At 31.7% G+C, this 20,891-nt stretch overlaps 1 protein-coding gene across 4 annotated transcripts in view; it reads right to left on the reverse strand.

The window, feature by feature from the left end:
- MON2 (MON2 homolog, regulator of endosome-to-Golgi trafficking) overlaps positions 1 to 20,891 on the reverse strand; it is a 96,578-nt gene that overhangs the window by 53,385 nt on the left and 22,302 nt on the right. For all 4 annotated transcript variants that reach the window (XM_036237704.1, XM_016150759.2, XM_016150761.2 and 1 more), the window contains 8 exons: positions 20,292 to 20,423; positions 17,474 to 17,603; positions 14,925 to 15,022; positions 14,131 to 14,256; positions 9,459 to 9,653; positions 4,269 to 4,393; positions 3,742 to 3,878; positions 2,831 to 2,984 (listed from right to left, as the gene is read on the reverse strand). In XM_036237704.1, the coding sequence (XP_036093597.1) occupies positions 2,831 to 2,984; positions 3,742 to 3,878; positions 4,269 to 4,393; positions 9,459 to 9,653; positions 14,131 to 14,256; positions 14,925 to 15,022; positions 17,474 to 17,603; positions 20,292 to 20,423 (1,097 nt within the window). The remainder of the gene's footprint in view (positions 1 to 2,830; positions 2,985 to 3,741; positions 3,879 to 4,268; positions 4,394 to 9,458; positions 9,654 to 14,130; positions 14,257 to 14,924; positions 15,023 to 17,473; positions 17,604 to 20,291; positions 20,424 to 20,891) is intronic.

The following is a 20,891-nucleotide window of genomic DNA, read 5'->3' on the forward strand; positions in this document are numbered from 1 at the left end:
TGTCTAGATATTTCTATATAGAAAAATTCAATGGGGAAGGAATGAATGGTCCTGGAACAATGGGATAGTCACATGTAAAAGAGTGATATTAAGAGCCCTACCTTATACCATAAACAAAAATTAACTCAAAATGAATCAACGACCTAAATGTAAGAGCTAAAACTAAATACTCTTAGAAGAAAACACTGGCAAAATCTTCATGGCCTTAAATTAGCCAATGTTTTGTTAGATGTGATATCAAAAGCACAAGGAACAAAAGAAAAAATAGATAAGTTGAAATCATTAAACTACTGTGTGTCAAAGGACACTATCAATAAATGAAAAGACAGTCCAAGAATGCAAAAAATACTTTTGCAAATCATCTATCTGGTAAGGGACTAGATGCTGATTATAAAAGAATTGTTACAACTAAATAATAAAAAGACAAATAAACCATTTAAAAAGAAGCAAATGACCCGAATAGGCATTTCTCTCAAGATATATAAATGGCCAATAAGTACATGAATTGAGATACTCTATGTCATTGGTCATTAGAGAAATAAAAATTGAAACACAGTAAGATGTCACTTAACATCCATGAGGATGGCTATAATCAAAAGACAGACAATATTAAGTACTGCTGAGGATGTGGAAAATTTTGGACCCTCTACATTGTTGGTGAGAATGTAAAATGATGTGGTCACTTGGGAAAACAGTTTAGCAGTTATTTAAAAAGTTACACATAGAGTAACTATATGAGCCGACAATTCCACTCCTAGGTACATATATATTCAAGAGAAAGGAAAGCAGATATCTATGTAAAAACTTGTACACAAATGCTCATAAGCAGCATTATTCATAGCCCAAAAAACAATCCAAATGTCCATCAATTAATAGAGATAAACAATATGTGATATATCCATACATTGAAATATTATACCATAAAAAGAAATGCAGTACTGATACACCCTACAACATGGATAAACCTTGAAAACATTATGCTGAATGAAAGAAGCATGACACCAAAGAATATTTATTGCATGATTCCATTTATATGAAATATACAGAATAAGCATATCAATAAAAGACAGTAAATGGCTTGCTAGGGAGTAAAGAAAGGGAGATTAGAGAATGACTGCTAATGGATGTGGGGTTTCTTTCTGAGATGATGAAAAAGTTCTGAAATTAGATGGAGTTTATGGTTGCATAACTTTTGAATATAATAAACCCATGAACTGTACACTATAAAAGGTTGAATTTTATGGTATGTAAATCATACCTCAAAAAGAAAACATCACTAAGACAGCTAATAAAAGTAATTTCCTATCCTAAATTCTTAAAGTCCCTGAGTCATAATCAAGATTAGATAAGGCAGGACATTTATAAAGAGGTTTATAAATTTTAACTCAGAATAAACAACAAAAATGCCTATGTATAGCCATCATTTATTGAGCAATTACTCTCAACCTGGGACTGTAAGGTTTCTTGTGTGTGTGTGTGTATGTGTGTATCTCATTTTATATATATATATTAACTTCTCACGAAAACCCTGAAATTCAAAGAGATACAGATGATGAACTTGAAGACTAAGGTGACAGTTATTAATCAGCAGTTTTTAACCCAAATCTGACTCTAAAGCCTATCAACTTAATCCCTAGTATGTGCCAACTCTGAGTATTTTAAAATTTGGGTAATCAATAAAAGTACATCTACATTTCTGATCAAGAAATTTAAGCTCAAATGGGGAGCTAAAGTTTACAGATAGGTCTAATCTTTGTCAGGCTAATTAGCCTCATAGGGCTATATCCTAAACCAGTAAGTGTTAAGCATCTTTGTTTGACAAATCTGTTTTTGAAGAACATACGATCTATTAGTAAATGCATATAAAATGGATAAAATAATCCTAAATATTAGAAACTCTAATTCTCAAATCTAGGGTACAGACTTTAAATGCTAGAATAATTAAGAGACAAAGGTAATTTGTATTTATTTTTATTTACACCACGAATCTTAACAAAGCCCACATCATCTTACGTGTTTCAATTGCTATTTTATTAAAATTACTCTATAAATTCAACTGTTAAATAAAATGTAATCCATTTATTTAAATATGTTAAAATGAAGGTCAGCTTGCAAAAACTGCTACAAGTCCAACTTTGAAGGAAGCCATAGTGTAATAAATCTGAAAGAATGTCATCACTACTTATGTCAAAACTACTTCTGTCTATACATCAGTTGTTTTCAAATTATTATATACTTAAGAAATTGAAAAGAACAGAATACACAATTAAGATTCATATGTATGCCTTCAAATAAAATAGTGAAAATTATTTTACGCTAAACCTCACGATGAATGAATCGAAGATGCCAATTCAATAGGGAAGCTCCAATGTAAACATACTAATCCATGTGCAAAAGAACACTCAAAATTTTCAGGCTGAAAAATAGATATATCACAAGTCCCATTTTATAAATGAGAAAACAGATTTTAAAAAGGTGAACTAATCTGCCGAAGGTAACTCAGTATTAGAAGATCTATGTTCACAGAGTCTGAAATCAAGCCATACACTTAAATCAAAAAGCCATATAAAACAGTGAAAGAGGTCCTTAGGTGAAGAAACCACATTTGGTTATATAATGCTGTCATACAGTTTACAGATAATACAAAATAAAACAAAATCCAATCCTAGATAAAATTCTTAAAATACAGCAAAGAAAATGAGTCTAGGTCTAAAATTTAAAGTATAAAGCAGGTCTAAAATTTAAAGTATAAAGCAGAGAGAAACATTTTAGGATAAAATATCATCCCCAACAACATCATTCCTTACAAAATAATGCTACTACTACTTACTAAGTTGCTTTAGCACTGCCTTGTACTGTTATAGTCAGAATAGGTATCCAAGTCCCTCTATATTCAAATGCTGGTAGCAAAGTAACACCTCCACCAATCCCCAACATTCCTGAGTTAGCTGGTGCTGAGACAGTGCCACCTGAATTATTGTTTCCTATTAGATACAGGGAAGAAAACAAATATATCAATTTACTATTTAAATGCAAATCAACAGTATTAAAATGACTGGTCAATTAAAAAGATTTTTGTGCCATAGGAATGGATAATGCAAAAAAATAAAATTTATCAATCCTATTTTGGCTATTAAAAAGTCTCCCTGATTCCCCAAAAACACCATTTCATTTTTATATATAAGGTACTAATAAAAACGCAGATGAATTTTATAAGTAAATCACTTTTTATCAGAGGTGGGAACAGAGAATAAAAGCCACTAATCAGATAATAAAAAGTGGAAGAGAAAGAAGGTAAAGAGAAACAAAAGACACATTTTGATTTCCAAATTTAAATCAAGTTCACCTGTTTTGTTAAAAGAGAGACTAACAGACCTCCCAAGGTAGTAACCAGACTCTTTAAAGAAAGGCGCCAAATAAAGTTTCTTCGAAAATGAAAATTAGCATTTCCATTTTTTGTTATGTGATTAGAGGAACTGAAAGTATATCAAATAAGAAAACATATTCTGGAAATAAATAAACATACTTGCTTCAATGAGATCATATTATTATTTAAGTGTAAGACTTTATTTATACTTACATCTAAAATAAAAATACTATAAGCATAACAAAATATTACAAAATAAATATATACATTTAAGTAGTCCAAATTTCACTAGTTACAAGATTTCTATAAAATATCCTCTCAGAATAGTGAATATTGTAAATTTTGACAACATAAAAATATAAATAAGCCTTTACCAGCTTGGTTTGTTGTAGCAGGATTTCCAGTAGGAGGAACAAGAAACAATGACTGGATAAACGATCCCAGTGCATTCACAATATCACGAAATACCTTGGTAGAATGTTGTTTCATATCATAGGACTGACAAAATGACCTATAAAATAATTTTAAATGTTTCTGAGGAAAATATTTGAATATATTAAAATTTAAGTCTTTTTTAACAGCCAAGGAATATTGATCAATCAGTGTTAATGCTATACTTAAAACTTCATCATAAGTGAATTTACTAATTTAGGACAAAGGTTCAGACTGAGGTAAATGCTCTAAAAAAATTTACCTTGGCCATATCAACTCAGTAAATTCGACTGCTGGCAATCACTAACTATACTTTTTGCCCACCTCCCAGTGCTTTCCATACCCATATCCCTACCTCTCCATATAAACACAATACACATTTTTGTTGTTTAGAAGTCACTAATATTTGGGACTAAAACAAACTCTTCCTATGAACCTCCCCATTTAACAAAATGTTGCTGAGGTTTACCTTAATAGCTGAGGCTGCACACAGAGTCTGTGTATTGATTCTACTGCAACAGCTCGTAGCCACTGTGGTTTATCTGCATCCAGAAATTTCACCAGAAGTGAAAGAAATATCTCACATTCAGTTACCTAAAAAGTATAAGATTTTAAAATAACATTTCTTTAAATCTAAGGATTATAAGATACATTCTCGTTCTTAGTCTTACAGACAAACCAATAAAATCTTTTAATTTTAAACAAATTAAAATTCTTAATGGGGAGTAGAGAAAACAAAGAGGGGAAAAGTAGTTATATGTGGAAAGTCTAACAGTGAAAATAGTGTTTCTCTAAATACATCCTTGAAAACTCACTAGAGATCTGCTAACAAGGTTAATTTTTTATCCTTATTCTTTAGAAAGCACTATGCACCATTACTCCATCCTCATTCCTGGCTGGTAGCATAAACTGTTGTTAATACTCCACCCTTCAATAATACCACAATGTTTTTTTCACGTGTTCTTTGCTTCTTAACAAACAAACAGGCTAAGCCAAGGGATGCATATGTTTTCTAGTAGGAAAACAAGAACGAACCTGTAGTAGTTGATAGACGTAATATATATAAAGTACTTAGAACAAAGCTTGGTACACAGTTTTACTTAATATTAGTTACCTTTGTTATTACTATCAACCATCTCCTTGGAAGACTTTGTAAATAAATAATGTTTAAAACCCATTCTCAAAATTATTTATTAAATGTTTGATGACTGAACAAAGAGTAACCAGTTTAATTCAGAGGTTAATGGATTGTTTCTGTTACATATTAGTTGAGGACCCAGGAGGAGATCTGGGAGGTAACAATTAACCTGACATTGTGATCAATAGGCCAATGAATCTTCCTTCTACTTCTGGTGTAGCAGGTTATTGGACATTTTAGCCAGTGGTGCCCTGAAATGAGTGAACAATATGTGGGGCAAGAGATATGGGAATATAGTAGCCCTCAGGATTTTAGCCTAAAGTCTTAGCAGTTGGTATTTTCTAATGACTTTCTGTATTTTTAACTGGATGCTTAAAAATAGGACATAATCGTGAGGATAAAGTAGGAAATAACTAAAATCAGCTTTATCCTTAGATTGCTATGACTGGGGAAGTCATCAGGCTTTGTCACTGCCCTAAACATGATGTGGAAAAGCACAAAATGGCTCAGCTTTTTTATCCACTAACTTTGTGGATGACAAGCAAGGAACCCTTCTTATAAAGGAAATACATCTTCCTGAAAAATCAAATTTAAAAAATGCTCAGAATAAAAACATTCCCTAGTTAAGACAAAGTGATATATACAGAATGATTATTTTTTTCTAAACATGACTTTTAGTGAAGAACTGAAAAAGAATCAGGCTAGTGACTCACTGGGCAACAGCTGTATCTACTGAAAAGTTTTAACATTTGTAGGTCCTTCAGTGCACTTTCTGCTTTAGAGTGGAAGTGGAATATAGACATGGTGGTAAAACTGAAGGTTCATCAATTAGGTCTTGAGGCCAGAAAATAAGGCTCTCAGAAGCATCAAGTATATCACAGCTAAAGGAAGGAATTACTAATGTTGTATAACTTGCCTTAAAGAGTATATCATTTTCTCTCCTATGAAAGGGTGACCACAGTACCATCAATCACTCAATTTACAGTACAGCCACTAAAATATTGTGATTTGACACAGATCTCCTAAAATCCTTGTAATTCCCTGAATGATAGCAGCATCTGACACAGAGCTCCTAAATCTCCTGGAATTTGCTGGGTGACTACGAGCATCTTTTGTTCTAATGAGACAAATCTTGGTGGATGACGGGATAAGGGCAGGTTACCAGAAAGACCACACCATGATTTAGAAGCTTGGTACTCTCAGACCCACTCTTCATTCTCTGGAGAGGAGAGAGGGGTGCAAATTGAGTTAATAATCAATCATGCCTATATGAGGAGCCCTCCATAAAAATCTCCAAAATATGAAGTTTGGGGAGCTTCCAGGTTGGTGGACACATCCATGTGCTGGCTGGTGGCATACACCAACTTCACAAGGACAGAAGCTCCTGCTTTCATGACTCTTCCAGACTTCACCCTATCTTATCTGCCTGGTCATTGGTATCCTTTAAAATATCCTTTGTAATAAATCAGCAATACAGGTTTCCCCCACTGTCCGAAGCAAAGTATTCCTAAGAAACCTTTTGTAAGTCAAAATAGTGTAAAGCAAAGAGTATTCCCCTTTTCAATAGTTCACATTACATCGCTTTGCTTTTATGAAAAACCTACATTATTAGCACAGTAATGACTTTTTTCCTAAGAGCGAAAATCTTCTATAGATTTCTTTCAATTAGCGAAAACATGTTTTTCAGAAAAGTAGTGTAATGCAAACTCAGAAAGTGGGAGATACATGTAATAAGTAAAATGTCTCCTGGGTTTTATGAGCCACTCTAACAAATTATTGAAACCAAGGAAGGTGTGAAAACACCCTTCAATTTGTAGCCAAGTTAGACAGAAGTTGTGGATTACTTGGGGACCCACTACTTGTGGAACTGAAACATAAGACGCCCAGCTGACACAGACCTGGTAAGTGTGGGGGGAAAGAATCCACATATCTGTTGTCAGAGGTATTATGAATGTGAGAGTAAATCGTAGTGCATTTTTCCTAGACATATATATATTGGTCAGCTTTACAGTGTACCATAAGTCTCTTAGAATCTCTTAATTCTTTTTTCTTTTTGTTCTTCTGACTTGATCATTCCAAATGGCCTGTCTTCAAGTTCACCAATTCCTTCTACTGCTTGTAACACTCTGATGTTGATCCCCTCTAGTAACTTTTTCAATTCAGTTATTTTATTCATTGACTTCAGAATTTGGCTCTTTTATACGATTTCTATCACCTTGTTGACAGTCTCATCTTGTTCATACAATTTTCCTGATTTCGTTAAGTTGCTGTGTTCTCTTTGAGCTCATCGAGGATCTTTACAATGCTTATTTTAAACTCTCTATTAGGTAACTAATCAATCTTCTTTTTTTAAGGGTCAGTTTCTGAAGATTTACTTTCTTCCTTTAATTTGCCCATGTTTTCCTGTTTATTCATAATGCCCTGTTATTTTCCATTTATATTTTGGGCATTTGAAAATAAAGCCAACTCTGTTACGTTTTATAGATTATTTTTGTACAGGGAAAGATCACCTATCCACCTGGCTAGAGATTCTGGGGTCCTCTCAAACCTTTTCTGTAGATATGTCTCCTCTGGGCTTGTGTGTGTAATTTCCCAGCTGAAGTGATTGGCCTGTTTCTATTCAGGAGTTCCCACTGATGTCTATCTAGAGTATTGCACTCTCTGGTGCTACAGAGAGCCACAGGGCTGGCCTTTGTTTTCAGCAAGCCCCCAGGTATTCAAGAGTGCTGTCACTTTTCCTGCTAGTGCTTCAAGAATTAGGTAAGACAAAAACCAGTGCCTTGCACAGTACTCCAAAAAGTCAGGATGTTGGTTGCACATTTCACCCTTCTTCCCCACCTGAAGGAGAAGTCATAAATTGAGAATTTTCTCTTGATCATGCCAGGCTATGCGGTGCCAAGAGTAGGATGAAGTATGGCAAGTAAGTGCAACAGGCTTTTCTATCCACTCTAATGAACCTCTTCTAGGCCTTGCACTTGCCTAGAGTGCTGTAATCCCTCAACTGGTTTCTGAAGTTCTCCCAAATGCAATCTGGCCTGTATACTGTTAAGTCAGTATCTCCATGGAGGATACAGGGCCTGGAGTCTCCTATTCCACCACCTTACATTTTTTTAAGTTTCTTTATGGATTGAAACAAATTATAAATACAATACATGAAATGTAACAACTGACATGTAAAAACTTTCCTTCTTTGGAGAATCTAAACTATCTTTCATTCATTTCAGCACATACCAACAGCCCTTTCAAAATTTCTAAAAATTTATCAGTGTAGAAACTCACAGAATTTTCCTCCATTTTAACTGTATATAATTAGACAACAAAATCTTGGTTTTTCAATTCAATATCATTATTGAAAATTTCATCAAATACCTTACATGTTGCAGGGAATACTTATTACAATTTTTAAAAGGTTAATCCTTATAGAAAAAGATGGCAATAAGTTCATAAACCTATGCACCTTAAGTTTATTTACATATTATTAATTTTGGAAGAACAAAACACATCCAAGCCAACAATTATGATATCAAAAGACTCTTACCCTTGTCAACAAACTCTGATAGCTAACAGTGTCTCTAGACTGTAACACATTCTGAAATGATTTGATTTTCACAAGTATTTCTAAGCAATGCATTAAATACATCAAATACATATGTATTATAGATTAATCTTGTGTGGCCAGAAATAATAATAACTACAAGTGTTTATAAAGATTATTTCTGAATACATTTTGCATAAATGGATTTTGAATAGGAAAACAAAATCTATAACAAGTGTTATAGAAAAAACTTTATTTTAAAAAGCTCTCCAAAGAATTTAGTATAAAAACTATCTATACTCTCCATTAGCTTGTAATATTGTTGTTTAGCTCTAACATTAGTATACTGACTGCTCACAGTAAGTGATCAATAACCAATTATTTTTGTTAATGAAAATTAAGGATATAAATGTTTAAAATTATATAATACTGAAATTGACAACATAAAATAAAATACACCATTTTCTCTAATATTTGAATGTTTAAGAGTAAGCCATTACACTGATACAACTATGATAAGGAATATCTTAACGTATTCTGCATCCATACATTAATGCAAAATAGATACAATATGAGACTAGAAGTCAAAATGATTTCTAATCCTACAGTTCATCAAATCTTTAATGTGTTAATATATATGATATAGTTTAAGTGAAAACAGTAAATTGCAGACACTATCCTTTTAATTTTCATCTAAATATAATTAGCTAAAAATCAAATTCCAAATCCACAAATCCTATGCTGGCTTCACATAACAGGACATGACTCTCTGAAACATATATTAAAAATATTATATAAGAAAGATTCAAAAGAAAATAAATAGAATGAACCTTTAGAGTATCTCAGAGAATACCTACAGGTACTCATTTTTTAAAAATGTCTGCTTAACTGAAGTGAAAAAGCTAAATACACTATAATAGATCATCTTCTAAAAAGAGTAGTGCCTGCAATTATACACACACATAGATATGAAAATTAGCACTTACCAAAAGACTGTAAAACTGCTTTATCAGAACAGAAACTACTCTCAGCAAACGCATGCAGATAGGAAAATATGGTTTTTCAACTGGTGCCGGAGAAGATGAAGAGCTGGAACCTTGTCTGAACTTTATATTTGGAGAAAAAAGCTTTATCACAAGAGGACATACTCTTTCTTTAAGGAGGAAACTAAATTCCTGGTGCTAATTGCAAAAATAAAAAAAAAGAAAAAGAAAAAAAGAATTAACTTAGTTTGTACTTAATGCTTCTTAAACATTCTCCCTAAGAAATGAAACTTCTTCATAATTGGTATGACTAATTTAGCCTTAAGTTTATATAGTTTATTATTTTACCATTTACACACAATTCTGAAATTAGTATTGCTCTTTGAGAGTGTAATATCAAAAATGATAATATTTCAATAAGTTTTTTAAAGAATCTAATTTAAAAGAAACATTTAGTGATTTTGGAATTAAGTGATGCTTATTGCCAGAAATTTTAATTTTAGTAAGACACTAGCACTTAAAACCAAAGAACAGAAGAAAGAAAATAAATTACACATTTTCAACAAATAAAGCATTTAAAATAGGAGGCCAAGGAGAGAAAATTTGATTAATAAAGTATAAGGTACAATTTACTGATTCTTTTTTGCCAAGAAAACAACTCTATTCATGCATATGATTAATTGGCATATTTGTTCTACTTAGATTGCTTAAACAGAACATATAAACTGATAAAAAATACAATGACAAACAAGCATCATTTTTTTAAAGTCAAAAAATTCTTAAATTTTACTTATAGTCATGGCATATTATGCAGAAAACCTCCTTTAACTTGTTAATTCCCCACCTAATGAGTCAAAGTAGTCCCATTTTACTGACAATGTAAGTCCTAGTCAACATATAATGTCTAACTGAAACATATATTATTTTGCTTTAATTATCCAAGTTTCACTGAGGTTGAGAACAAAGACACAATTACAAAAATCACCCAATTTAATCCTTTAAACCCACAAAAATAGAAAAATAAGGCATAGAGTAGCTTATTTGCTGAGAATCACAAAAATTTTTAAATGTATCTTTAAAAAATCAGATTCATTCAAGAAAATTAGAAGGGGAAAAAATCAGATGCATTAGAGAAAAAATACAGATAAGTAAAAAAGATAAAAATAAAAGCCTTGCATCATCTCATCTCCAGGAGATAAATTAGTCATTATTAATTCCAAACGTATATTCTTCCAGACTGTTCTGTACTTTTTAATTCTTCCCCCCCAAAATAGGATCTTTAGACTTTAGAGATTTGAAACTCTACTATCCTATCTACAGTTAATTTCTCTGACTGCCAAAATTAAAGGCATAGTTAAATTTGTTTTCATACTTTACTAAATAATTTTATATATTGGTTAATTTATATTACAGGCAGCTCTTAAAAGTTTTATTGATTTACTTTTCCCTTAACTACTAAACTGATTACAATTAGGTTACTCCACAATCACCACAAACCACTCTAACTCAATTGAAACAGTTCTCATTATATTCATCATGATCTCTATGGTCAAAGCAAACACTGCCTTTTCAGTCTTCACCTTACAGAAATCTTTGAGATGACTGATTACTTGGTTCACCTTGAAGCTTTCTTTGCTTTTGGCTTTTATCATGACACACTCTCAGATGCATTCCTGACCTCATGTTCTTAGACTTGTTTATATTCTTATCATTTTATGTGCAACCATTTAATGTTGAGATTCTTCAGAGCACCAAAGTACCAGCTTCTCACTTCCTAGTCAGTGTTATCACCACAGGTGGTCTTATTTACTCCCATATCTTCGACTAACAATGATAAGCCAGTGACATTTAAATTTATAACATCAGCCCAAACTTACTTCTGAGCTCACGATGCATAAATTCAGCTAACATTTTGTGGTATCTCACTTTGAATATTTAAGTATTCAAAATTGAATAATCTATCTTTTGTAAAAGAAGTTCTGCCCATAGTGTAATAAGATTCTGCCCATCTTAGCAAGCAATTCGTTGCTCAAGCCAGAACACTGTAAGTCATCTTTGATTTATAAAGTATAATAAGTTATATAATTCACTGATCTTATTTTGAAGAAGGCAAAAGACTGTCTTTTTCCACACCCACCACATTTCATTGCTTTATTCAGCAATGACTTGCTAACTGCTTAATATGTACCAGGCACTGTGATAGAGAAAGGAGTTCAGGATTAAATTGAATTTTATCCATGCCCTTTTAGAGCTCATTTTCTTGAGGCAGACCCCTCTCAGGGTCACTGCTCTGCGTATTCTCTTCCTATTCTACCTGCTTTGGTCAACTAACTACGCTTCAGCCTTCATGTAATCACTTCATATGTTTGATTTATTATCAACTCTCCACTGCCCTTAGTACCTATGTTATTCATTTCCACAGCAACTTTTATATTTTTCCTTCACAGCACTCATCACATCTCATTATTCAGCTACTATTTTCTCTCAATTAGACTTGTAAGTGCTGTAAGGGCAGGAATTTTATCTATTTAATTTCTGTATCCTTGGCACAGAATACATAGACCACTAGCACATTGTAAGTGATTGGTAAATTTTGGTTGAACAAGTAAATGATGAGTAAAAGAAAACAAATATTTATTTCTTAACAAAAACTTTTTAAGAGTAAATTCTAGGATTATATATAGAATAATTCTTTTTCTTCCCCCTCTGCTGTAAAGTAGGAAGGATAGAGTAGGAATTTTGTGGGCACAGGAAATCTGGAGACAGTTTTTCAAATCTTTCATTACAAAATTAGAACATATAATCCAAACCAGAAATTTCTAATTAAATTCATTCACCATTTTATTCACTTGTTCATCCACATATTTATTAAACACCTGCAATATGCCAGGCACTATTTCAGGCACCTGAACAACAGTGAACTAAGTCCCTGCCTCACAGGAGGTCATTTTTCCTATAGATGGGGAGAAAAAAATAAACTAATGCACAAATACATATATGTCAGGAGGTAATAAGTGCTATAAAGAAAAATAAAGAGGGGTAAGAAAGGGTACTGACATTAAAAAAAAAGTTGCCATTTTAAACAAAGTGCTTGGGAAGGTTTGTCTGATAAGGTGACCATTGAATAAATACCTCCAAAGAATAACAGAAGAAGCCGTATGGGATAAAAGCATTCCAGACCCAGGAAACAGTAAGTACAAAGGCCCTTAAGCAGGAGTCTACTTGGGTCATTTAAGGAACAGCATGACTCACAGTGGGGCTAAAAAGTAAAATCAAGAAGAAAAGTGAAAACAGATAAGATAAAGGAATACTGAGGACTAGGTCATGAAAAGTTCCATAGATCATAATTAAGCTTTATTTTTTACTCTGGACAAAAAGGCCATCTACTGAAACACTTTTACAAAAGTCTGAAAAGGTCTGACCTGTTTTAAAAGACCATTCTGGATGTGGTGTAAGAAGCAACTATAATAGAATAGGGCAGGTATAAATGCAAAAAAAAAACAGTTGAAAAGCTAATGCGTTAATTCAGGTAAGAGGTGACAGTGGCTTGGATTAGGATGATTACGGTAAAAGTCACATGAAGGACTAGATCCTGTATATATTTTAAAGGTAATGGTTGAGATGTGGGTGTGCTTGTAAAAAGGGATAGGAGAAAAACTAATTTGGAATCTGGATCAACATGGGTTCAAATCTCAAATGTCACTGACAAACCACTTAACCCTCTAGAAGTCCCAATCTCCTTCTGTGTAAAGTAGGAATAACTGGTACTTAGGCATTTGTAAAGATTAAAGAGAATGTAATATGAATGTATATGTAAGGACTTTGTCACAGTATAGCAGTCAAAAAGTGGCAGCTGTTATGGCCATCATTTTAAACAAGTTATATCTAAATACTACTTATTCTATTATAGTACAATAAGGGAATCATCAGTTAATATTGTTCACTATCACCAAAAGCACTGAATATTTGCCTAATATATGCCAAAAATTACAAACTATATAATAAAATCTTCAGTCCCACCTCCTGGGATAAAGGATATACTATCGCAGTACTTAATTCACATATTTTGTAGTAAGAGCAAAGAATAAAAATAGATGACTTTAGGAAGAAGCTAGATTAGTAGCTTTTTAACTAAAAGATCTAAATTTTAGTTCAAGATCTGCTAATAACTAAGGAACCCTATGTAAATCACTGAATCAATTTTGTACTTTAGCTTCTAACAAGTAAAATGAAAAGTTTGAATTCTTACTGTTTCCCTTATTAGCTTTCTGATTTGAAATATTTTTATTGCACATTAAAATTGTAAAGCATGACTACTTTTTCTCCATTTAATTCATCTAAAAGCACATATCTACATATAAACAAATAAAAGTCAATAACTATTTCTTTTGGTTTTAAATATTATAAAAATAGTTCACATATCTCATTCCCTCATATACTCACTGACTGAGAAATGCCTGACTAGACAGTCTCTAGGGGTTCCTTCTACTGTTAAAATTTCAAAATGCTAGGGCACTACAAAAATGTAAGTTTAGGTAACACTAAATCATCATGTCTAAAACCTAAGGACATAATTCTCTGCGTCTTTTAATGTGAAAATACATGTTGCTTTCTTGAAAATTATCTGTGAAAAATTAAACATTAATTTTGTTGCAAGACACTACTGATGGCTTACTTGTAAAAAGACTTGTGGAAAATCATTCAGGACTGATTCAAGCAATTCGAGGCCAAATGTTCGAGTCATTTCTGTCATGCCTACTAGCCAGTAAGGGGCATCAGCATTAACCAACTGACAAAGGTCCTGTAAAAATAAGTCAAACCATAAGTAAATAATAAACATTCACAAGCTGGAATAAAATATGCTTTTCAAAATTCATAGTTCATAAACTTTTTAAAAAAATCTCTTTTCTTATACAATAGTTGTTTTAACTCCTTAGAAACTATGCATTGATGATTCAAATTTTGACAAATTGTATACTTAATCATTTAAGTAAACCTTTAAAGAATCATATAACTATCGATAATACAGTGCACAAATAGTTGATCTAACACTCTTAATGAAAACCCACTTAAAATAAAATTAATAAAATATTAAGTACAGAGGAATTTTATTTTACTTCAATATTTATTCATGACCAGTAATATAAATCAGATATTCACATATCAAATTATATTAAGTAGATTAGAGGTTTATTACTTAAGTTTTCCTGTTGAAGAAATATTTTATGACTAGTCATCCCTAATTTACCTAATTTCTAGTTCTGGGTTTAATTTATTTTATTTCCTTAAAGTGAAACGTAACATTTTATCATGTTAATTAGCTATGGATGTTCTTTAATGCTTTAGAACTTTTTTTGAAATACTACTTTGATACTTTAAAAAATTAAATCAGATCTATAAAATTCCAAAATCAAAAATTCACCCAAAACTATATTCTATAAAAAAAGTTATTTATATCAACTGAAATACCTGGAAAAGCATATATGCATCTTTAGCACAAGGTTTAAGAGTACTGACAGATCTTCGGTTACTATTTGCTTGGACCAGTACTGGTTGTTCTATAATATCTGCAATCAAAATAAGATGGGGTTTAGGAGTTCAGAATGATCTTTAATAAATCAAATACTGCATACTAAAAAGGTATGTTTAAAATGAATACTAGTCTATAGAATTATAAACTTTATAAGCTTAGAACTATACCCCCAAAATAAAAAAAGGAGAAATCTATTTTTATCAAAATACCAGTAAAAAATGCCATAAAAATCACAGTTCATTTTCTTATATTCATTTTAATAAGTTTAGTCTCTTTAGCCACACATTTGATTTTCCAGTCTCCCATTCTGCAGCTCCTTTATTTCATGAATTTGAAATTCACATGATCTTTGAATATGCCTTTAAATATCAATCGAACATATAAAAGTTTACTACATGGTTAATTCTTTTATTATCTTACCACCTTGAAGAGAATTAACTGCTTGATCTGCCACAATTACTATGTCAGTTATATTGACTAGCTAAGAGTCAGTGAGAATGGTACTTATCCTCTCAGCATTTCTTTGAATACTAATAAAATATCATTCACTGTAAATTATGACAGGTTGTTTTGAATAAATGTTGACTTAATGATTACTTGAAAAGAATGAGGTTCTAAATACGTTCTACCTTCCTAGAAAGTTTCAAATGAGACCTTAGTCTTGAGACACACGGCTAAAACGACCAATCCAGGAATTATATTGAGGTTATGAATATATAAGACATTCAAACTAGAGAACAGCCCTGTTTTATCCCATAAGCTTAACTTCTTAGTATTTGTTTTCTTTTTTTAAATTTTATTAGCATTTATTGATGCTGAATTTATTCCTGAGCCGTAATATTTTGTTTCTTCAGCTTCTTCTGGGATCTTTTTCTTCTGTGCAATCTCCTTTTCTGGTTTAGGAACCACCTGCTCTTTTGCAGTAAAGATCATCTCAATATGGCAGAGAGAACTTATGTAGGGGTTAATCCACCACAAGCTCTGTCAGTTCTGTGTCATATCTTGGTAGCTTTGTTCACCTGGATGTGCTCAATGACCTACCAGAGAATCTATATCTAAACTCTTAAGTTCAGCATTACTCTCTGCATTTTTAAGCTTGCGCAACAAAAATTCAGCATTCTTTATCGGCCACCGACCCTGTACCCAGACTCACTGTTTGGCCTGGGCACACCTACCAACTCCACCATCAAATGACGAATGGCACACATTGCTTCTGTAAAGTAACATCCTTCTGATAATTTAGTGGCTTTTCAGATATGCATACCCTTGATGGCCTGAGCAGTTTCGCAAGTGTTAAAGTAAACATGAAGATTTGCATGATTCTGTGGGGTTTTCTAGGTCAAGTGAATAGCAAACCATTTTCAGAGGTCACTTCAGGCCACTTACAGGAAGAGTCAATTTTCAAACTGCTATAATTCCAAATGCATTTCCCACAGGAAAAGTGCATAAAAATAAATATTCCAAAATCAGTGGGAATATTCTAATAAACCAACAGATTCAGAATGCTTGAAACTGAATGTGAAAAATTTGACCAATGGTTAATTTCAGGAAAAGTGAGGTAATTATTAGAGTAGGTGGCATTACCATTACTAGTATTGCTATTTTTACCAGTATTACCAAAATAACATCAAATAAAGTGAAAGATTACATAAAATCAGGAGTTAAGGGAAAAATATTATGTAAAGGAAAAGATAACTTAATCTTGTTTCTTGACTATCTAAAGCAGAAAGGTTCCTCATGATTGTGGCACCTTCTTATGATCCTTTCAAAAGTTATGAAATTATAAAAAATTGAAACAAACAAGAGTATCTGCCAGTTCTCTGAAAGGACATGTTTCTAAGTTTTCAGGAAATTTTTTAAATCACAAAAACAGATGTAATTGTTAAAAACTACAATAAAGGTGTTTGGTGAAAATAGGAAAAGATTAATCCTTACATTACTAAATATTCTTTATTAATTCATGTTAATAGGCAGAGACAAAAATTCACGTGAGGGAATCCCACTCTTAGGAATTTACACTAAAGCAGTAATTTCAATGGAAAAAATACATGTAGAAAGACACTCAAAACAACACTAAAATATCAAATGCAATGGACAATAGGATACTAGTTCATTATAGAACAGCAACCGAATATAAAACAACCATTAAAATTAATAAATCAAAGAATAATATAAAAAAATCATATGTTTGGTTAAAAGTATATGTAATGTAGTATGTAGTATAAATGTGAAATTATCATCATACTATTAAATTATGCATATCTTAGAAATAAACATGGAAAACAGAGTGACTCAGTGTGACAGAATTGTGGAAGATTTATTTTGTGAATTGTCATTATCAATATAATTATGTTGCTAAATATAGTTTTCAAAGTATTCTCTTTTTTAGGTAGCCTAAGTTGAGAAGAAAAAGGTTAAAAGTGAATAAAAATAATGGATATAAGAGTCGCCCGATGTCAAAAGCAAACAACTTTTATTACTTTACCTCTGTGTCGTTCATCTTCAGCAACCATCCTCTCAAAAACAACAGTAACAACTTGTCGCACTGTAGCAGCAGCTGTATTATTTGTAATGTTATCTTTTGTGAAGTGCAGTCGAAAACAAAGAACAATTGCCTAAAAAACAATTTTAATTTAGTGTGAAATAAGACTGAAGAACATAGCTATTATCTTTATTTTATCTGATCCAAACTGAAATTAAGTAATATATGTTTAACTGTCCAAATCACAGATACTAAAAGTCCTACCCTTTTACACAAAAAAACTACAACGATGCTTGTATTTTAAAATAATTCAAACTCTCAATAAATGTAAGGCTAGCTAAGGTGATGTGTAATACAATCTGGTACTTCTAACAAGTATATAACAATGTGCTATGCTTTTATTACCCTAGAATAACTTGCTTTGCAAATAACAAGTACCCAAAGTTTGTTATATCACTAAATCATCTAGAGAAATACTATATAAACTTGCTAAGCATATACATAAAAGAATAATTTTTTAAAGGAGTCATTCTTTTTAAAATCAACTTTATAAAGTATAATTTACATAAAATAAACTGTACCCCTTCTAAATTTTATATTAGATGAGTTCTGACAGTTACATTCACCTATGAAACTGCTGCCAGAGTTGAGATACAAGAAATTTCCATCATCCTAAAAGTATCCTTGTGCTCTTTTCCAGTCCATTTTTTTCTTCCACCCTTAGCCCCAGGCAACCACCCATCTGCTTTTTTCACTATAGAATCAGCTGGCATTCTACAAACAGAATCATTCAGTATGCACTCTTTTGTGTCTGGTTTCCTTCACTTGTAATACTTGCGATATTCATCCATGTTGTTCTTTTTATTGGTAGTTTGTACCTTATTCCTGAGTAGTATTCCAAGGTATGGGTATACCACATTTTGCTTATCCATTCACCTGCTAATAGACATTTGAGTTGTTTCCAGTTTGGGGCTATATAGAGCTGCTATGAATATTCATATACAAGTCTCTGTGATGACATGTGTTTTTATTTACCTTGGGTAAATAAACACCTAGAAGTGAAAAGGCTGGATCCTATGGTAAGTAAAGGGTAAACTTTCAGAGAAACTGATAGTTTTCCAGAGTAGCTTTACAATTTTACATTCCTGTCAGTAGTATGGGTAAGTTCAGAACTATTCCATGTCCTCAACAAGACTTGATATAATAAGTCTTTTTTAATTTTAGTTATTCTAATGGATGTGTTATGATATCTAATTGCTGTTTTAATTTGCTTTGCCATGATACCTATTCATGTTGAGCCAATTTCCATGTATTCATTACCTATCTGAATACCTTATTTTGTAAAGTGTTCCTTGAAATCACTTGCCCACTTTTTATTGGGTTATCTTATGAATGAATTTTAAGAATTTTTAAATAAATTATAGCTAATATTTTGTCAGATATTTGTGAATATTTCCCATTTTACAACATCTTTTATGATTCATGGATTTTGTGCCCCATCTAAGAAATCTGTATATCCCAAGGCAGATTTTCTCTTGTGTTCTAGAAGTTTCACAGTTTTAAAAAAAATTCTTGAAGAAAAACATAATGGTAGTTTAAATTCTATGCCTTATCATATTAATTATATTAAAAGTTTTTAAGGAAATAAGTGTTTGATACCACTATTACTCTTTAATTTCAACATAAAGGAAAGGTACATGTTACTTAGAAGTTTTTGTATTATTCAATTTTGTAATATTCCTTTATACTTCATTTTAATCTCAAAATATTATAGTTCCAAATTAACCAACATACTAAAATAAATCCTGTTATTTAGTTATAAAACTATTATCAGTTATTGTTTTGGTAGGTCAAATGGTAATCTTTTATAACATTTTAAAGAGATATATAAGAACATAATTTGATAGCTAGAAACCAAAAGGAACTATATATGACAAAAGTATATGTAAAAGTAGATAAAAAGTTTTCTAAAACGTGTATGAGCTTAAAATAAGCCACAGGCAATTAAGTAAAATTTTATTATGACCTAAGAACATCGAAGGAATAACTAGAAAATATAGTATACTCTCCAGAGATAGCATACATAGCTTAATCTGACAGTGTACTTTTCTACTTTATAAGTCATCCATCTTTAAAAGGATGCAAATTATATAAGAACTCTTAGTAAAAGTCTAACAAATTCCTTAAACAATTAACCATTAATTAAAGACTGTTCTTTAGAAATAGTTCATCATTTTAAAATACTTTTTAAATAGTGAAATAAATAAAAGAACAGGTGTTATATTTTCCAAAGAGGGTGGGAGTAGTAAGAAATGAGAAATAGCTACCACACATGCAGCCCTTATCTAGTACAAATGTCGAAACAAAACAAAACAAAAAAACACTTTTACAGCTACTTAAGGGACAGGTTTAAACATCTAGCTTATATATCATATACATGTGAAATTATTTTTAAAGGGGGATAAGGGAGAGCTATCAAAGGGAATACTCGAGGCAATTGTAGAGAACACTGATACCTCAAAACATATTTTTCTCTCTTTCCTCTTTCTTTACTCTTTATTCCTCTGCTACTTTTCTTTTTCTATTTCCCATTCATTACTAAGCCTGTTAATTATACCCAAAGGGCTTTGCTTTCACCCTAAGCTGATTTAAACTCTAATCTGAGGAAATTAAGGTGCTGATGGTTTTTAATGTGCAGCGTCCATTATCACAGTAGGTACAGGAAAGTAGCTTTTAGTTCAAACAGTACCAGGGCTTTTCTGTTTCAGTATTCAAACACTATCTCAAAGCACTTATGAACTTTGTCAAACAGGTTTCCTACCTTAGAGAGTGCCTCGTCATGAACTACTGTGTTGGTTGTTAAAAGAACAAGAACTGTTTGAAGTAGTTTAAGTTCTTCAAGACTATTTTCCATTAGCTGCCAAAGCATGTTAATTATATTTCCAGCTGCAGTCTGTAAAATAATAATTTTAATTACTGTCAAAAAAAAATTAAATAGCGTATAACTATTACTTCACTGGAGAGAATTCCTTGATTACAATAGCAAGGCCTGCATTTCTAGATATACAGATCCAAACACATGTCTCTCAACCAATTTGAGACAACCAATTTTCTTCTCAAAAAATTAATTTCTTTAAAATATAATATACTATTTGAATATCTGTAAATAGCAAGTATCTGCATACAGTGATGAAATACCTAGTCAAAATCAAAGCTCATGTCTACAATAATATGGGTATACTTCACTTGGACACTGATGAATATGGATATATGCAAATTATAAGTCTGCTACTGTTCCTTATATATTATTCCATTTACATTATAGAAAAAATAAAATGAAACCTAACAACACATTTATAAACTCAGATCTGACATTGTTTAGAATGCTATACTAAAGGCAAAAGAATTTACTACTTCTATT

This window comes from Rousettus aegyptiacus, unplaced genomic scaffold, assembly GCF_014176215.1.
Source record: "Rousettus aegyptiacus isolate mRouAeg1 unplaced genomic scaffold, mRouAeg1.p scaffold_m13_p_2, whole genome shotgun sequence".
NCBI lineage: Eukaryota > Metazoa > Chordata > Mammalia > Chiroptera > Pteropodidae > Rousettus > Rousettus aegyptiacus.